Raw genomic sequence first — 20,391 nt, 5'->3', positions numbered from 1 at the left:
CCTGAGCCATCAATTTACTTTAAAGTACTAAACAAGGAAAACACAAAAAGGGAGTCCCTAAAGTAAAAATATACCCTTCTTAGGGAATCAGCCTTAGCAGTGGTTTGGCTGGTGAGAACCCAAGGGATAGCTTTCATGGCTGCTGCCTTGCCATCTTCGAAACTCCCTCTCTCAGGAGAATGAAAATACCTACGTCTCTCAAAGGCTTCCAGATAGGTTTGAAGGCCTACCTTTTCCAGAAGCCCTCTGATTTAGATCGATACAAATCGTGTGGCACTACTGGCAAATCAGCTTCCATTGGTCTTTACTGTATTCCAGGGCTATTTTTGGGCAGGAACGCAAAGGAACGGAGTTCTGGCTGGCTCCCAAGTTGGCCACGCCCAGCAGGAACTCATTAGCATAATAGGCCACACCCAACAGCAGAAACGTATTAGGATTGGCTACGTTAGGGGTGTGTGGCCTAACATGCAAAGGGGTTCTTGCTACAAAAAAAAAGGCCCTGGGTTTTGACAACAAACAAGGTGAACAGAATAAGAAGCAAAAGGTGGGTGTGGCTGGATGACCTAACTTCTGGTAACATGGAGGTGTGGCCTAATATGGCCATGAACTGTGTTGTTGGGGGTGTTTCTGCTGTTGGGTGTGGCCTATTATGCTAATGAGTTCCTGCTGGGCTTTTTCTACCAAAAAAGCCCTGCTGTATTCAATCAAATTTAATTGGATTTTATGGGCTTTTTATTAATTTTTGCTGCATTTTATTTAGTTGTAAACTGTCTTGGGGACTTGAAAGGTAGTGCATAAATAAACTAAACCAAACCTTTGCCCCCACTTCAAAAAAACAGTTGAAAGACTGAACTTCCAGCTTTAATTTTTAGAAAAAGTCTCCTGCCATTTTTATTGTGGAGACATAAGGGGAAAGGCACAGTGGAAGGGGCTAGAGAGTTGCTTTAAAAATGTAAGCTGAGAATTCAGAGAACCTGTTACACAAACTGCTAAATGTTATCTTTATATAATGATAGTGAGTTACCAATTTCCTTTAAAAAATGAAAAAGCCCAGAAGTGGTGCAGGATACAAACCAAAAAAAGGGGGGGGGGAGGAATTTCAACCCAAAACAAACTAGGTAATAAAATAGGTTGAAAAATGAAGGAAAACCTTGTATGTAGACACATCAAGGCCAATTCCAAAAAAAGCTAATACTAAGAAGAAGAGAGAAGAGATTGGATTCATACCCCGCCCTTCACTACCCAAAGGAGTCTCAGAGTGGCTTACAATCTCCTTTCCCTTCCCCTCCTCACAACAGACACCCTGTGAGGTAGGTGGGGCTGAGAGAGCTCTGACAGAACTGTCCTTGAAAGAACAGCTCTGACAGAACTATGCAGGGGTCATTTCGTAGAAAAAGAGCTAGGGGAACTCATTAGCATAACTCATTAGCATATGCCACACCCCCTGACATCAGGGGCCCGGCGGTGGACCTGCAAGGCCAGCGGGAGCGCGAGGAAGACCCGCCAAGGCCCTCCCTGGCCCCAGGCAGGCAGGGGTGGGGAGAGGCGGGGAGGAAGCAACTTACCCTCCCTCTTCTCCTGCCTCCTCCTGGCTGAATGAGGGCTGGAAGCGAGGCGGGCGGAAGCAGGGGGCGGGGCTTCATCATGTGCCCCGCCCCCCTGCACCTCACCCGGGGGAACTGTGTTCCCCCGCGTTCCCCCCCGAAATGACCTCTGGAACTATGGCTTGCCCAAGGTCACCCAGCAGCTGCAAGTGTAGAAGTGGGGAATCAAACCCGGTTCTCCCAGATTAGAGTCCGCACTCTTAACCACTACACCAAACTGGCTCTCATTAAATTAAATTAAATCACAAAAGTGTTTATCAATATTAAATATTAATCAGTATTAAAAACTGTGCATAAAAATCCATCAACTTTATAGTTACATACATCAGTACCTTCCCCCTTTTTTGTAAAGTCACACTTATACACATGGGGATGTCACACATCTTTCCTACAACCAGGTACAGTTATGAATAACATAAAATACATGTCCACCAAACATGTTTTGGCTGTGAGGCCTTCCTTACTGGTTTAAGTTTGTACAATACACACCATACAATGTATTCGTTAAAATTCCAACATGGCTGACCAAAGCACTGAACACTGAGATGTAAAAACTTTTACATGGAATGGGTATATCTCTTAGTTGTTACAATTAATTAGGCCCATCAGAGATAACTTTCCAGATGCTATTTGTTAACTGTCCAAATGTCTCTATAAGCCATGTCTAGGGTTGCCAACCTCCAGGGGGTAGCTGGAGATCTCCTGCTATTACAACTGATCTCTAGGAGACAGAGATCAGTTCACCTGAAGAAAATGGCTGTTTGGAAAGAAGACTCTATGGCATTCTACCCCATTTAAGTCCCCGCCCCACCCTCCTCTGGCCCTCCCACAAAATCTCCAGGTATTTCCCAACCCAGAGGTGGCAACCCTAACAATTGCCCAGTGCCGCATATAGCCACATACAGGAAACCAAATGCTTCTACTTATGAGGTTTTTCTTTTTCAACCCCTGTGATGCAGGACATGGCCACCGCCAGGGGAAGGGAAACCTGCCATCTGGAAGACCTGTACTGGCAGCTGCAGTAGCAACAGGGAAACTGCACAGGCTTGTTCCTGTAAGAAAAACACTTCAGCTTCTTGAGCTACTGGATATTTAGGAGGGGAAGAAGTGATAGCTAAGATCAGTAGACCGGTCCCAGAAGAAGAAGAAGAAAAGACTATAACACCCCACATCTTACTTCAATTTCTTTGCTTTCTCATCAGCAATGTTCAACTTCCGCAGCCTCATTCTTTCACGGGGTGTCATCTTCTGGACTTCAGACAGGGCCCTCAGAGTTTGTAGATGTACCCTTTTCTGCCTAAAAATAATGGGAAGTATTACAGCTGGAACAACTTTTGGCACAAAGTACAACAATTCTGACTTATGTTTGCTTGCAACAATCCAGTATTTTAAGGCAGGTGCCAAAGAACTGTGAGCCCAAGAATCTTGCATAAACCAAAACAGTTTTTTGCATCCAAACCACAGCCTGCCAGTTCAGATTCTTTTCAATATTCTCTATTATGGTTATGGCTACTGCTGGATTTATAGGTGTCAGAAAGAAGAGGTGTGAAGGCACTTGTTTTGACTTAAATCCATAGTTAATATTATTGCCGTAATTATTCTGGAAAGGATGAAGTTGATGGGTTTTAGAATGGTGAACCACTTTTTAGGATAGTACTATTAAAGTTTTGGCAACAATTTACAATAGAATGTATTCACTGAAACCTGTCATCAACAGAGTATTGGGAATCTCAGTGCTTGGAAAGATGAAGTTAAGATGCATGGAATATTAACATAACACAGCCCCCTAATTACATTAATCTCTTAATACCCTACTTCTCCTATAATTAAATTATGTAAACTTAGACCTTTGAACTCGCTTTATTTGACATGAGTCATATTAATTATTTCCTAGAAAAAAGAACAAAGGGACACTTTTGGTGTTTTAATAATAACATCAGAAATGAAAAAGCATATTGATGACCACATTATCTCATCTAACCTCATTATCCTCTGTACCATGAATAAAGATTATAGCTTTCAGTTCATAGACTATGAAGTTCAGACTGCAGCATTTTATTAATTGCTTTTAAGCATACTAAAGGCTTATTACTAATTGCTTTCAAGCATAATAAAAACATTTGTAAATATCCTGTTAATGAGACAACATTACGATTAAGGTTGCTCGATGCCACTTATTTTAATTGATAACCTTTATGTCGAAAAGCCATCCTTTTTAATTTTTTTAACTATCCATATGGCCAGCAGCCAGGGGAAACAATGATGATGAATGGAATGGGGAAAAGATAACACAGTTTGCATAACAATAAGCGGCTTTAGAGAGAAATCCCACCCCACCAATGCCTAGTTTAGATCAGCATAACTGATGAACGCTCGTCGCAGTCCTATTTCTGAAATGCATTTTCTTTGTGCCAGAGTTAAAAGCTATTCTGATTGACAAAGGGCAATGGCTTGCAACATTTTACAGTCACACTACAACCCATAATCAATCTTACTGGGTATTAATATTATTCTAGTTATACCTAACATTTGAAATATTTAACCCAACTGAAGTAGAATATTGCATTTCTGAAGGATTACGCAGACTTAGGAAAATTTATACCGGTGAAGGATTTTAAACTGTTCCTTTCCATGCATGAAAACATAAAGGCAAACTTTCAAATTCAGCCAGAAATAGAAGCTTCACACAGTTTTGCACTTATCTAGAAAGATCTCTTTGTGGTATTAAAATGAAAGCCTATGCTTGCAGAAAGACACAGGAACCACATATTATTTGTCTACATTTTATAGTATTTAAGTTCAAGCTTAAATTCATTGTTTATAACCATATGCCACTGCAATACAAGAGCACTCATAATAATCATATATTACAAAGTACAAATAAAATATTCATATATGCCATTTGGACACAAGAATGGAAAGGAAGAGGAATCTAACCACTAGTTTAAAGCGTAACAGTCAAATCAGATGATCACCATTACAACAGACTGGACAAATTTATACTGAATATATGAGCTTCAACTGCAAATGAAGATGCTCTACAGGAAACATATCTATTTATAGTCTCATGGCAGGAAACAAGCTTTAACAAAATCTGAAAATTCAGAAAAGAGGTTTAACAACTTAGAGAGGAAACTGGTTCATAGGCCCCCACAGAATGGGCAGTATAATAAATACTGTTTGAGGTCCTCTTTCCTTGGCTACATATCCAAAGTCATAGCTCAAGCTGAGTTTTTTCATTTGCCATGAGGATACCAAGATAATCGTTTAGAACCTTGAAAGATCCACCATTTGAGGTCTAGGCAGACCTTCCACCGTCTACCTGCAGTGCTCTGGGAAAATGCTGGGGGAAATCAGGGAGCAATTTACATTACACTGATGCCATGATGTCATTTCCACCATGACCTTAAACCACAGAGTTTTAGATACAAGCTAGAGCTTCGTGCAGATGCCATGAAGTCACTTCTTCTTTTTTTCTTTTCTTTTTTTGGCCCCCCATAGGGGATTTTTTTTATTTGGATTTATTCAGGGCTATTTTTGGGCAGGAACGCACAGGAACGGAGTTCCGGCTGGCTCCCAAGTTGGCCACGCCCAGCAGGAACTCATTAGCATAATAGGCCACACCCAACAGCAGAAACGCATTAGAATTGGCTACATTAGGGGTGTGTGGCCTAACATGCAAAGGAGTTCCTGCTACCAAAAAAGCCCTGGGTTTTGACCACAAACAAGGTCAACAGAATAAGAAGCAAAAGGTGGGCGTGGCTGGATTACCACACTTCTGGTAACATGGGTGTGTGGCCTAATATGCTAATGAGCTGTGCTGTCAGGGCTGTGGCCTAATATGTTAATGAGTTTCTGCTGTTGTGGCCTATTATGCTAATGAGTTCCTGCTGGGCTTTTTCTACAAAAAAAGCCCTGGATTTACTAATAACTACAACGAAATTAGGGAGGGGATCTACACACTATAGGAGAAAGAAAAGAAAACCCACTAAAAACCCAAGGATTGGAGGTCACATACAACTTAAAAAAAAGAAGTGCTTTACAATAGTAAAAAGATTTCTTAGACATTGAGAGTGATCATTCATCATCGTAACTTGTGAAAACATTCCAACAAATCTGACTATATGAAGAGTAGTCCAGGAAAATCGCTGATTAACTTAGACACAAATTTCAGAGAACAATTGCATCTCATTTAACCATTATTTTTCCCACAACCATTAAAAGCAGATTAACAATAAGTCTTCCTCAGAAAATATAACTCAATCTCTTTTTCTCTTCCATTGCTGTTTTCCTCTTTCTTCTTCCCTGTGGGACCTTCTTGCTGTATCAGGAACTGGCCATCTCAAAACAAAATCCCTTCTCCTTTTTCCAGGACTGTTCTGCTTAAATTCTTGCTTTCAATCATAGGGGTTGTTCCAATTTGCTTTTCCCTGCCCGAGTCACAACAGAAGTGACATCATGGTGTTTTTGCAATGCTGAAGAGGTAAGTCCCCATGACCTATGAACTCCCACTGGTTGCCACCCATGGGCTTACAACCAATGCGCCCTCCAAGCTGTGGAGTCTTGTGAGCAGAAATTCTATTTTGTGAGCTACTGGAATTAGAGTTGTGAGTGAGTGATTTGGCTACTGCATAAATTAGTTTGCTTTAGAGCCATTCTTCCTGAGTTAAGACAAAAATCTGTGAGCTGTGTCAACACTCAGTGTTGCAGTTAAGTCTGGTTATAGATCAGAGGCATCTAAGTGACAGGAGCTGACAGCTCTAGGTGACTGGAGAGCTGGCTCTGACCGGTTCTGGCTGGTGCTTGCCAGAGCTAATTAGCAATGACTCAGCATTGGCCCTGATTGGCCAATGGATGTATAAGTACAGTGAGGTACTATCCATGTATGCTTCTTGTGAATATTGGTTGTCTGCGGAGCATTACGTCAGTCTGTGTAATTATTTGGTGGAGGCTTTGTAAAATAAACTGTAAATACCTTTACATAAGCCTTGAAGACTCCAGTCTTTATTGGATACCCTTGCACCCGTGCCCGGTCTACAGTGGGCTAACACCGCGCAATATCAACAAGCTGGAGGCTAAAAAACTGTGAACCAGCTCACACTAATTCAGCTTAGAGGGAACATTGCTTACAACCCTACTGAGAACAGAAATAAGATCTTGTCTGTATTATTGTTGGTTATGCTCCACCTCACAGCAATGGTGCCACAAGAAAAAGTTAGAGAAATTGTTTTAATGTTGGGGCGGGGGGGGGGAGGCAGAAGTCTAGAACAATAGTGTGGAAGGCTGCTGATGCCACCCATTGATAGGGTTCTCCCACTGATAGGCATATACTTGTCTGTTATGAGACTATGCACTCATATAACTCCTTGTAGTGCAGTTTAGCGTAGAGATTTCCATGCTTAATAATACTTTCTCCCTTCCTTGACTTCCAAGCACCTTCAAGAAATATACAGAAATGTATTGGTTAAATGTAAGAAACATTGCTTATGGCAGGCAAGGGAACAACAAAGGAAATCATTCCCCCAGCAGTGCAATCTAACAGCTGTTGATTAGTGCAGCAGAGCAACACTAACTACAATCTAGGGACAGGAGGGAAGTGGAATGCTGGATCCAACTGAAACCAAAAAGGACAATTTAGGACAGCAGAATTTAATTACCAACGTTGAAATTTCTGTTAATCATTACAGAATTGAGATTTAATACTGCTTAATTTATGAATTATATAAAACGAATTGAACAATTTATGTGGGCATAGGAAACACTACACACAATTATGCTTACTGTAGTAATTTGGAGCAATGCTATTTCACAACAATTATCTTATCCATCAGAACAATAAGCTTCAACCCACAGAAAATAAATGAAATTAATTTCATTTCATTTTTGGAATCCAGTCTAAAACCTAGTTAAGAGTAAGACAAATTTGCACAACCTTATTAACATAAATAGGTAAAGGTTTCCCTTGCTCAAAAGCCAGTCGAATCCGACTCTGGGGGGGCGGTGTTCATCTCTGTTTCCAAGCCGAAGAGCCAGCACTGTCCGAAGACGTCCCCGTGGTCATGTGGCCAGCTTGACTAGACGCCGAGGCGCACAGAACACTGTTACCTTCCCACCAAAGTGGTACCTATTTATCTACTTGCAATTTCTTTCTTTCAAACTGCTAGGTTGGCAGGAGCTGGGGCCAGAGACAGGCGCTCACTCCGTCACGCAGTACTTGGGTCTCGAACTGCTGAACTACAGACCTTCCAGTCTGCAGCTCAGCATCTTAACCTCTGAGCCACCGCAGCCCTTCTTATTATAGGGAAGGCCAAAATGTTTGTTATATTTTTGCACTTGAAATACAGAATACGTTGCACAAAAATTCCTCTGGCCTTTTGAGAAAGGCCAAAGCTCAGTTCAGCATCCAAATTTTTAAAAAAATCTTTCTTGCATATACTCACACGGCACTAATGATATGAGCTGCTTCTTTCTGAGAATTAAGCACCTGGTCTTCCTTGATCATATTTGCGAATTTGCACTTCATATTCTGCAAGCGAAAGTAAATCAGCAGAGTAAATGCAGCAATTTATTTTATTACACTACAGAATTTCATGGCTTTCCCCAAACTAGTGCAGTGTACTCAACTTTCTCATGCTGTTTTTGGAAGGCTGACTTTACCTGATAAAATCAAAAGCAAATGGGAAGAGTATCATTCTAGATCTTTTGGAGGAGTGCACTGTGGAAAAATGAAACTACAGAAGGGTCCCCAGTCACCTCTCTCTCCTACCATCCCTCCATTGTTCTCTGACTGACAAAAATCAGATTGTCTGTTTCTCAGAGCAGGACCCTGTCTGTATTTTGCTTATGTTACTCCATACGCAACAGATCCCACCTGAGGATTTGTCATTTTCTTTCCTTCCCCACTGTACCAGAGACTCCAGCGAGAATAATACTCCGGGATAGGATTATAGATAGCTTGGATACAGACCTCATCCAAGTCTGTGGCTGACAAATATGGAGAAAACTTAATCAGAACAAGACAGTGGTTCTTTTACCAGGTGAACAATCAAGTTTATTTGAAACAACACAAACAGGGGTAAATATTAACAGGTTACACCGTGAAAAGGGATTTCTGCTTTTAAATTGTGCACACCAAGTGGGAGGGGAGGTCCATCAGTGGCTATTAGCCACAAGGTATAGATAGGGACTCTGGGGCAAGTGATGCTTCTTGGTGCTGGGGGGGGTCAACAGTGGGAGGGCTTCTAACGTCCTGGCCCCACTGGTGGACCTCCTGATGGCACCTGGTATTTCGGGCCACTGTGTGACACAGAGTGTTGGACTGGATGGGCCTTTGGCCTGATCCAACATCAGCGTCTCTTATGTTCTTATGTTCTTTAACCGTTCCCAGGCAAAGGCATACTTAGTAACACCTTATAGACTCACACTTTAATGCTGTGCAGAGGTGGTGGAAAGTACCATCAAGCTGACTTACGGCAACCCCCTAGAGTTTTCAAGGCAAGAGACATCCAGAGGTGGTTTGCCATGGCCTGCCTCCGCATCCTGCTCCTGTACTCCTTGGAGGTCTGCCACCCAAATACTAGCCAGGGCCAACCCTGCTTAGCTTCCTGATCTGACGGGACTGGGCCTAGCCTGGGCTGGATAGGTCAGGGCTGCAGAGTTACTCCAGTTTGTCCACTGAAATCAATGGATTTATACTGGAGTAACTCCGCACAGGACCTATAGGGGGTTTAAATGAAAAACCTGATCCCTGAGCAGATCCTTCTTTCTCCTGTTAGGTTAACCCATTCAGTTGATTCTCATCTCTAACTGACCGCTTCCAACTGCCATTTCTTAACTCCCCTTCTGCCTCCTTACACTCGGCTCCTCTCGGCTAAGTGGAGCCCTGACTCATTGGCTCTAGTGTCGCTGGGTGGTTTTTACTCCTCTGTTACAGATGGTAATACATACATTGATAATGATGCTAATACTATTATTAATCTAACTGAGAGGGATGATGGGAGAGAGAGAAACAGGTTTCATGGGGAAAGGAGGGAGGGAGTAGGTGAGAAGTACGGGAGAGCTGAGGCAGGGAATTTAAAAGCACATTGCTGGAGAGATTAAGGGAAAAGGGAAAGACTGACCAGACCTTCTTCATTTGGAACTCAGGGTGAGTTTTGATGATACGTGGCAGGAAAATACTGGACAAGCCTGATCTTGCGTCTAACCCTTCCCCTTATCTCATCACAGTGCTGCTCCAGTCTGGCCATCCACATGGCATAGAAAATTGACGTTCTAGACCAATACGTAGAAAAAGAGAAATGCATAAAACGGACTGAAGCAGCAGTGTGATGGGATACTGACCCCTGCTTAATTTAACTCTCAATATTCTTAAGGTCATCAGTCACCTCTCAAGAAAGGCAGAGAGTGCTTGGAGAGGACAGCATTCCTAGAGAGGAAAAGAGGGAGTATAATGGAAAGCCAGGTACTTTAAAAAAATAAGACTTCAATCTATTGTTACATAGGCCTGCTGGCATCCTCGAGTCAGGCTCATAAGGAATATGACTCATACACACTGGGTGTTAACAGCCTTCTTATTTTTTAGCAACAGATATGCATGGGTTCACAAAGATGGTCTGAGAATTGAAACAAATACAGGTGAACGACCTTTCACAAAGATCGACGCAACACAAAATTTTTAAAAATGGGTCCTTCTCTCTTAGACTTAAATGCAAGTCTCATGAATCTCAATGATACTTCTGAGTAAGAACGCTTATGATTGCAGCCCTACAAGTGCCATCCTATGCAGAGGCAATCCTAAGTGGAGTTACACCCTTCTTAGCTCATTGACTTAATGGACTTAGAAGGGTGTAACTCTGTTCAGCATGGTGAGTCTTTTATGCACCTCAGTTCTTCTCAGCACAGTTGCCTTTTTCTCAATTCGTGTTTTAAAACATAGTTTCATACAATTTGATTGCTTGCTCATTTCAGGTACCTGTAATTGACCATCAATGTAGGAACTTCTTAAAATCTCTGCAGCTGACGGCCTCATTGCAGGGTCCTTGCTCAGCATACTGAAATATGAATGATATAAGAGTACTCCACTGATTCTCATGCCAAATGAAACCGCTGGAGCTGACACGAGCTTTTTAAAAACCCACCTGTGCAGAACTGTGTTAAGTTTGCTTGGGTAGGAATCTGGAAGAGAAGGTGCATCGTCCTCTACAATTTTTAGAACAACAGACAAAAAGTTGTGGCCAGTAAATGCATGGTCCAAACAGCACATCTCATACAAAATGCATCCTAGTGACCTGGAAGAGGAAATAAAGTGGATTTAAAGATAAAAAGAAATTCTAAATTGAGAGCCTGGTGACTACTTTCAGTCTTGCTCTCCTTTTACCCTGGTGATAGGAGCAACATCCTTTTCGACTGAAATAGAACACAGTATATCTAAATTACAGAATAATCATTCACAATCTCAAAGGCTTTTCTTCCATTGCCACAGGGCTTATCAAGCAAAATTAGATAGTGTGAGTAGTATAATTCCCCCCCCTGGTGTAAATACATACACTGGTTATTTGTGGGGTAGTTCCCAAGAATATCCCAAGGCCCCCCCCCCCCAGTACCACTAAAGGGGCAGGAGAAGACAACACCATTACCTGCTGGTGTTGGGAGGGGCTGTTGGAGCAGCCAGAACCACAGCTGCAGCACTGCACAGTGGCTAATGGAACCCCGTGAGAGTGTAGGGTGATGACATCACTTGCTGGCGCCAGTTATTGTTTGCCACCCGGTAGCGGAACACCCACATGGGGATGCAGCCATGGATCAACAGTTCTGCCAATGCCTCCTGATGCCCATTCGTAAGGGAGCTGTCTTTCTCTCTTCCCCCCTTCAGAGGCACTCAGTGGTGAAGATTGGGCCCTGCAGCCTTCCCCACAAGTTGCTGCTAGATAACAGTTGGATGTTTTGATGGGGTGACGACAGATGTTACATAATATTCGTAGGAGCTACAGGACTGTTTGCAAGTATCTTCACTGTATGCAAGCCAAATATACCTTTCCCTCTTTAGGGTCAATACTCTGAAAAAGTTTACAGCAAAAGTCAGTTGCGGATACTGCCAACTGACTAACTGCTATGTCTTCATACCAGATACCACCTCTTACTCCATCCTCTACCGTACAACATCCTTGAAGTAATTTGCAGCAGTTTTTAAAATAAGAGGAAGGATCAATGTGTTCCTGAATAAATGCACATGCAGCACTTTTTAACAAAGAGAAGTGCTGGCAGCCCAATTTAAGCATGCGGTGAGGGCAAAGCTCGTGAATGGCCGTGGCATTCACCATGGGTGAAGACCTTACTGTGACTTCTATTTAAACGTTACGTCTACCTTTACTCTCAGAGACAGATGCAGCAGTGGCCTGGGAAGTGAAAACGACCCCGGAACAAGCTAAGCTGAGCAGCACTGAGGCCTCTGCGGGGACACTCAGTGGTGCCAGCCATGAGCACTGACTGCCTCACCCACGGCTTCCTCCCACAAACTGGCAGCAATGCAGGAAGAGACAGTTGGTGAACTGACAACCAATTGCTCTTGTTGGTGAACTGGCACCAACTAACACCAGTTGTCCTCAGAGGCCCTTTGAGAAATTTCCCTGTAAGCTAAATGGCCAGTCTGCCCCTGGACAGATGGAACAGTAGTGCTGGAAGCTATTTTATACAGACTTGTAGAAACTGGGCAACAAAAGACATAGCTGTTTGTAGACATTTGGTATAAAAACCAAGCACATCTTGCATTCGTGCCTTCTGTCTGAGGCTTTGTTCTTGAGTGTCTCCCATATTTTTGAAATGTTCTGTATTCTTTCCCTTTAACTATCATCACACTGGACGGCAAGGAACAGGAGAGACTTAACATAAAATCCATTTCCATTCGGATCCAAGGAAGCACAACACAGGATTTACTTTTCTTTTAAAATCAACTGAATGAAACAGACAGCTTTATGTTGAAAATCAGTACACATTTTGGGAGTACAGCCTCCAGATGGGACCTGGGGATCCCCCAGAATTACAGCTCATCTCCAGACTACAGATAACAGTTCCCCTGGAAAAAAGGGATGCTTTGGAGGGTGGACTCTATGGCATTGCACCCCACTGAGGTCCCTGTCTTCCCCAGGCTCCACTCCCAAATCTCCAGGAGATTCTCAACCTGGAGGTGGCAACCCTACCTACCCCATCCCCTGCTGGTGGCTGGGGGGACCTGTCAACGCTAAGTATAGCCAATCACACTACCTTAGTTAAGATTGCCCCCAGCTATGTTTTCAGAAGGAAGTCAAGAACGCGAACCTACCCCCTCCTACTCCCCAAAAAAGATTTTAGCATTATGCTAAATCCTTCACAATCATGGAATTTTCCTTCTTGTTCCACTTCCTATGTTTGCCTTGAAGAGAGGGATTTTTCTGTATTTTCTGATTTCTAACACTTCTAATCAAGAACACCGATGATGAAAGGTGTACTTGATTAGAAGTGTTAGAAATCAGAAAATACAGAAAAATCCCTCTCTTCAAGGCAAACATAGGAAGTGGAACAGGAAGGAAAATTCCAGAAATTATCCCCTATCAGATCATTTTTGTGAAAGCAAAATACTACATCAAAATATGAAATGAAAGAATCCCAATAAGCAAGAGTTAAGAGCATCATCCTAAGCACACTTAATGTTAACTTGCAATTAGGTTTCCCTTGCCCGAAAGCCAGTTGAATCCAAGTCTAGGGTGTGGTGCTCATCTCCATTTCCAAGCTGAAGAGCCAGCGCTGTCCGAAGACTTTTCCGCGGTCATGTGGCCAGCATGACTAAACGCCGAGGTGCACAGAACGCTGTTACCTTCCCACCAAAGCGGTATCTATGTATGTACTTGCAATTTCTTGCTTTCAAACTGCTAGGTTGGCAGTAGCTGGGAGGGACCAGAGACGGGAGCTCACTCCATCCCACGGCACTAGGGTCTTGAACTGCCGAACTACCGACCTTCCGGTCTGCAGCTCAGCATCTTAACCTCTGAGCCACCGTGGCCCTATTACAGTAATATATCCCAATGTTAGATTGGAGAAAAAGTTGCCTGGGATCCACATGGCCCAGGATACAACGCTAAACCTCACCGAAACCCATGGAGGCCAGTACTTGTAGGGTGTGCAATTTATTATTATACTAATAGGGTGTAACTTGCAATTACACCAATATAAATTGGACAGGGCAACTTTAAACATTTACATGTGGCAGGTATACTTATGCAAGAATATGAAACACACACTACAGCATCACATCTATGAACAGCTGGCACATGTGGCCAATCCTAGCCATTTTATTACTTGTACATGAAAAAGCTGTGTGTAATTGTGTGATGCCCTGACCTGGATAGCACAGGCAAGCACGATCTTCTCAGATCTCAGACGCTAAGGAGGGCTGGCCCTGGTCAGTATTTGGAAGGGAGACCACCAAGGAATACCAGGGTCATGATAGGCAATAGTAAACCACGTCTGATTGTCTCTTGCCTTGAAAACCCAACGGGGTCACCATAAGTCAGCTGTGACTTGGTGGCAATATATATATATGTGTGTGTGTGTGGTGTTATATGGGGGGGGGGAGAAACTGAAAACCGCAGCAAACTGCATATATGCAGTGACCTGAACAACACCCAAAAATTAAAACCAGAAGACTCTCACTCAGAATGCCTTTCCATAAACTAGATCCAATAATTCAGAACCCCGGACATTTGGAAAGAAATCTGGGGGAAGAGAATTTTGTAAGCATCCATAGTAATGATAATTGACAAAGGCTACAGATCACAGAAAGCTCACAATCCAAATGGATCTGAACTTGGTTTCTAAAAGGGGAGATTTAGAATTTGATAGTAACTAGCTGTTAATATTGCTGTGTATTACATTTTTAAAGCAGGATACAAATAACTACATGCTACGGGGCTATGACTTCCTAAAGGGAGATATAACACCAATTAACAGAGGACCCATTTCCTCCTGGGTCACTTTGCTGACACTGGATAAGTGTGGATCTGTCAAAATTAGTCACTTGCATAGTTCCCTTCTAAGGTGTGTGTTGTTGTTTTTGGCAACATCCGGTGTAAATGATCCAGATAAACCAGAATAGTATAGTATTAGCACTAAAGAAAAGTTCAGCAGAAATAGAGGTAATACGGGGAACCCCAGCTTCTCAAACCACCAGGACATAAAGCCTATGTCCTTGAGCAGAGCTAATCTTGCAGCATAAGTATGACAACAGCAGGGCACCATATATGTCCTAATAATTCCCACCCCCCAGAGATAAGAAAATCAACACCAGTGCCTAAGTCAATGAATAAATAAATAATTCACTTGAAAGTGAATGCTGTCTACTCACCAAATGTCTGATTTTGTGTCATAACCCTGGTGTTGAAGTGCCTCAGGGCTCATGTAGAAAGGTGTTCCAGTAAAAGTAGTTGCTAAATCACAGGATCCCATCAAGAGACGAGAAACTCCAAAGTCCCCTTGAAAGATATTTTTACATTTAGTTATGTGAAGAAGAAAAAAAACAGCTGATGAAACGAGAAGGGGAAATTAAGCTCTGTTTCATTATTGTAACTGTGCATTTTATACTTATTTAATTTTTAAACATGTCTGTTGCTCAGAAAATTCTTGAGAGCCAATATTATGCTAGATCCCGTTCAAAATGTCTGGGCAAGGAAGTATGATTTCCCTGTCTCCCACTTCCCCTCATTCTGTAGCCTAAAATGCTCCTTAAAATGCTGCTCTTGGGGGATGGGTGACTCCCCCCCCCCCGGGGCAGCATGAGACTGAAGTGGAGGTTCAGGGGTATTACTTAAGCCAAATACAGATCAGAGATCCATACTCGGCTACCAGTATAGCTGAGCCAAAAAAAGGCTGATTTTTCCCATCTTTTATTCAGGTCTGTTCAGCTATACTGAGAGCCAGCTCAGTCGAGGCAACATGGAGCTCTCAGTTCCATGCCACCCCAGCTGATCCACGGCATGGCTTCCAAAATGCATTTAAAGGGAATGTGTTCCCTTTAAATGCCTTTTGCAAACCACCCCACCTGAATGAACTCCCAAGCTGCGAGTTCACCCGCCTTCTGGGTGAGCTCATTGCTTGGGACCCCATTTGTGTGGGGCTGCTTGCAAAAGGCATTCAAATGCCTTTTGTACGTGCCACTGCACAAGTGAAGTCCCAAGTGATGCGTTCACCCAGAAGGTGCACCTTCTCCAAGCAGTGGAGTTCCCCAAAATTTTGGGGTATTGGGATTCGGTATAGTATTGGGATTTGGGAATATCAGGAAATACTGATATTTTTCGGGTCGGATACACCAGAACCTGAAAAATACCGGGGTTTTTACACACTCCTACCCACGACTTCTTGTATTGTGAGAAAGGGAGAAAAGTACTTCTTTCTCTATCTTCTCTATCCCATCCATAATTTTGTAAAGTTCTATCATGTCACCCCCTCAGTCATTGTTTCTACGAACTAACCTCTTTAACCTTTCTTCATAGGGAAGGTATCCCCTACATCTAATCATTTTAGTTGCCCTTTTCTGCACATTTCCCCATGCTATCATACTTTTGTTGAGGTGCTGTGACCAGAACTGTACACTTTATTCCAAATGAGGCCACGCTATGGATTTATTCACGGGCATTATGATACTGGCTGATTTGTTTTCAGTCATCTTCCTAATAATCCCCAGCATAACAATTTTTTAATTGCAGTTGCACACTGAATCAACATCTTCAGGTAGTTATCTATCATGAGTCCAAGATCTAGTTCCTGGTCAGTTACTGCCAGTTCAAACCCCATCAACATATATAGTTAGGACTTTTGTCTCCAGTGTGCTGAGCCTTATTTGCCACGTTGATGCCCACTCACAGATTCTCTGGAGTGCCTCACAGTCCTCCCTGGTTCTCACCACCCTGAACAACTTAGTGTCATCTGCAACCTTAGCAACTTCACTGCTTATTCCCAACTCCAAATCATTAATGAACAGTTAACAATGCACCGGACCTAGTACTGAACTCTGCAGCACCCCACTGCTTACCACCTCCCACTGTGAAAACTGCCCATTTATACTCACTCTCTGTTTCCTGTTAATTAATCAGTTTTTAATTCACAAGAGGACTTGTCCTTTCATCCCATGACTGCTGAGTTTATTTAGGAGCCTTTGATGAGGAACTTTATCAAAAGCTTTCTGGAAATCTAAGTAAACAATGTCTACTGGATCACCCTTGTCCACATGTTTGTTCACCCCTCAAATAACTCTAAAAGGTTAGTGAGACAAGATCTACCCTTACAGAATCTACGCTGATTCTTCCTCAATAACTTTGTTCATCAGTGTGCCTACTAATTCTAGCTTTAATAATGGATTCCAGCAATTTACCTAGTATCAACGTTAGACTGACTGGCCTGTAACTTCCCAGATCGACTCTGGGGCCTTTTTTTTTTTTTTTAAGATGAGGGTTACATTAGCTACCTTCCAGTCCTTTTTATGATAGATTTTAGTGATATATTACATATTTTTGTAGGAGATCCACAAGTTAACATTTAAGTTCTTTCAGAACTCTTGCATGTATGCCATCTGGGCCAGAGGTTATTCCAAGCTTTCTTTATGTTCTTATAAGCAGCAGGCTAAGACACCCCCCTCCCCATAACAAGATGAGGCAGACACTCTGGGAAGAGAGACAGTGACCTTAACACAACATATTTATAATAAATGCAAGGGGATATTATGGAGTAATGAAGTGATGACGTAATTACAAAATCTTACCAATTTTCAGGAGGTTATTTTTCAAAAATATATTCTTAGCTTTTAAATCTCTGTGTAGTATTCTCCTGAAAACAAAATACAATGCAGCTTTAGTCAATTGGATGAAAGAATTAATGATGAATTACTGTAATCAATATGATTTAAAATTATCATTATAAACCTCCTGCTGCTGAAACCTAGCCCTGAAGAGAGTTCCACTTATCTTAGCTGAGCTTACTTTTAAATTTTGGCCACTGGACACAAGACTCAAATAAGTAAGGAAACTCAGGCTGCAACTCCCTCAAATGACATTTAAAATGATATTTTAAACATAGTTTGCCTGTTTGATTAGAGAGGATGCTGCATGAAAAATGTGAAACAAAATACCACCCTCGATGTATACAATTTTAGCATGTGTTTATCTAACAATTTCATAAAGGTATGGAAGCTCTGACAGACACGTCTGCAAATACTGCCCTGTTAACTGGAATCCTCTGATTTGTTATCCTCCACTGATATCAAATGAGGCATCCTACATGTGCAAGATCACTGTAGACCTTATGGGGACTGAACCGTTTAGTTGCATTTGCTAAGCAATGTAGAATTAAAAAGTAGTGGAGTAAGAATATGATTGAAAAATTTGAGTGTGCTCCAACAGGGTTGCCAACTATTTCAAAACTTCAAGCATGATATAGTGTCAGAACAGTCAGGGCCAAACCAGTTGACAAGAAGGTGCATAGGAATTCTTCCATTTTTTAAACTGAAACACACCCCAAAGATGCAATGAGTCTGATCACAGCAGCAGTGAAGGGGGAGGGGTTTAACTCTTGCCCCATAAATCACTTTTCTGATCAAAATCTTCCCCAGGAGCTTCCTCACCCTTTGTAGGAAAAGAGACAGGGTCCTCCATCATGCCGACCACCATGTCAGGTTGGCCCAGGTCTCTTGCGTCTCCCGGCCTGGACTCCCGCACTCCCATTCCCTGCTGCAGCATGACAGGGTGGCTGGTGGGAATGGGGTTTGATTCAGTCTCATGCCAACACACAATGCTACTTCTGGTGTAAAACTGGAAGTGACGTTATCATGTTGGTGTAACTGTTTAGTCCAAGAGTGCTACCCCAACATGCTGATGCCACTTCCAGTTTTTCACCAGAAGTAACATTGCGCATTAGCAGGGTTTCAAATCACCCCTCCCCCCTATTTTTCCCTCTTGCATGTACCTCTAGGTGTACATGCGGGAAATGTCACATTTGATTAGGCCCCAAACATTGTTAACATTAATTGGCTGATTCATGTGTAGTACCAAGAACTCTAAAGACCTGAAATGTACATAAAAAATAAATGAATATGCTCACAGATAAAAATTAATGATGCAAGAACAAAAATATATACATAAAATAAAATTGTCAAATCAATAGCACATGACTGGACCAGTTCAAATTCAATAATGGGGACTCTGAAGGCATAAAAATGGTATCCCAAAATGAACTGTTTTGGATACTAAATTGTTAAACCTTATTTTGTCAGAAACCTGGTGGCCATTTTAACAAAAGGTATGCAACGAACATGAAACTGAGCGAACCCCATAGGACAGTGGAGTACAGTAGGGCCTGGCGTGAAGTGGTCCATGGGGTCGCGAAGAGTCGGACTTGACTGTGTGACTGAACAACAAAATATTTTCAAATAATCTATAGGGATTTTAAAGATTCTTTCCGGGTTGCAGAACATGTTCCGTTACTTTTGATCTATCACCTTCACATTGCTTCCTGTTACGGTGGCCTGGCAACCAGTGGAAAATCAGAGGAGCAGGGACACTAGGGGGACAGCTGTTGGTGACAGCACAGCCAGAAATGAGTTTTTGGTGAATCCTAGAGAGACGTGCGTGACATCACATCCAAGATTTCCCCAGAAGAGACATCATGCTATTGCTGATGGTGTTCAAAGTTTTTGTCTCCCACCAGCTGCCATAGTGCCAGCGGGGAAATGCCCCTAGGAGCAGGAGATGACCTGCCCAAAGTGGACATATGGCAACCCTATTTCCAGTGCTCTCCAGATCCATGAATATGTTTGACCCATACCTAAGCACCTACTCTTTACTCCCTTGTTCCTTGTATTTACCAACTGGAATCAATATTCAGAGAACTAAAAAACCCTAATTTCTTAGAAAACAATGGGAGCCCTTCCTTCATCACTTGCTAAATGAACATTCCTCTGAGACAAGCAAACAACTGAAGCGGAATAAAGTTGATTACTGTGGAAAGGTCTGTTGCTATGAAAATATATTAAACTGCACAGAGTTGACCCAGGATACCTGAACTAAGAAAGAGAGCAAGACACAAACAATGCCTGTTTCTCAGCAGTTCAGGAAGGCCAAAATCAGGTCAAGAAGGGGTGAAAAGAACGTGCACAAGAGGGGAAGGTGAGGGAGGGCATACACAATCCTACAGCCATGACTGATTCGTACACTTTCTTTCAATTATAGATTTTTAAAAAGGAATGAAAACTGGAGGTGGAGCAGGCCCCATTCCTATGCTTTTTGTTTTGTTTTTGCTTGAGGTGTTTTTTGAATTGTTCAGATGTTCTAATAGCCTGAAGCCCCTCTGTTAGGTAGCACAATTCTGTGAGGAAGCACATTCCTTTTCCTGCTTGTCCAGGCTGGAGGGTAGTCCAAATCTAGGCTTACCAACCTCCGGGTGGAGCCTGCACTTCTCCCAGAATTACAACTGCTCTCCAAACTACAGAGATCTGTTTCCCCAGAGAAAATGGATGCTTTGGAGGGTGAACTCTATGGCATTGTACTCCATTTCCCAACCCCCCCCCCCAAGTCTCCACCCGCACATTTCCAGGAATTTCCCAATCTGGAGCTGGAACCCTACATGTCTGTAATGACCCCCTTCCCCCCAATGAATCCCCACCAATGACTCCTTCTTGTACCAATATCAAATCTGTTTAACATATATCAGCACAGCCCTGTTTATTAATCTGCACACAGCCCAATCTCATTCCCAGGCCACATTAAAGTGG

General features: G+C 42.5%; 1 protein-coding gene across 1 annotated transcript in view; it reads right to left on the bottom strand.

Moving 5' to 3' along the window:
• The window catches only part of NEK11 (NIMA related kinase 11), a 116,944-nt gene that overhangs the window by 62,729 nt on the left and 33,824 nt on the right, over window positions 1–20,391 (bottom strand). The window contains exons 4-9 of the mRNA XM_015425829.1: window positions 17,389–17,453; window positions 14,980–15,106; window positions 10,742–10,891; window positions 10,576–10,654; window positions 8,045–8,130; window positions 2,782–2,901 (exon numbers count right to left, since the gene is read on the bottom strand). Of these exons, the coding sequence (XP_015281315.1) occupies window positions 2,782–2,901; window positions 8,045–8,130; window positions 10,576–10,654; window positions 10,742–10,891; window positions 14,980–15,106; window positions 17,389–17,453 (627 nt within the window). The remainder of the gene's footprint in view (window positions 1–2,781; window positions 2,902–8,044; window positions 8,131–10,575; window positions 10,655–10,741; window positions 10,892–14,979; window positions 15,107–17,388; window positions 17,454–20,391) is intronic.

The sequence above is a fragment of the Gekko japonicus genome, unplaced genomic scaffold (assembly GCF_001447785.1).
Source record: "Gekko japonicus isolate JY-2015 unplaced genomic scaffold, Gekko_japonicus_V1.1 scaffold2183, whole genome shotgun sequence".
NCBI lineage: Eukaryota > Metazoa > Chordata > Lepidosauria > Squamata > Gekkonidae > Gekko > Gekko japonicus.
The sequence above is the reverse complement of the archived record's forward strand: the minus strand, read 5'-3'. Positions and strand labels throughout refer to the sequence as shown.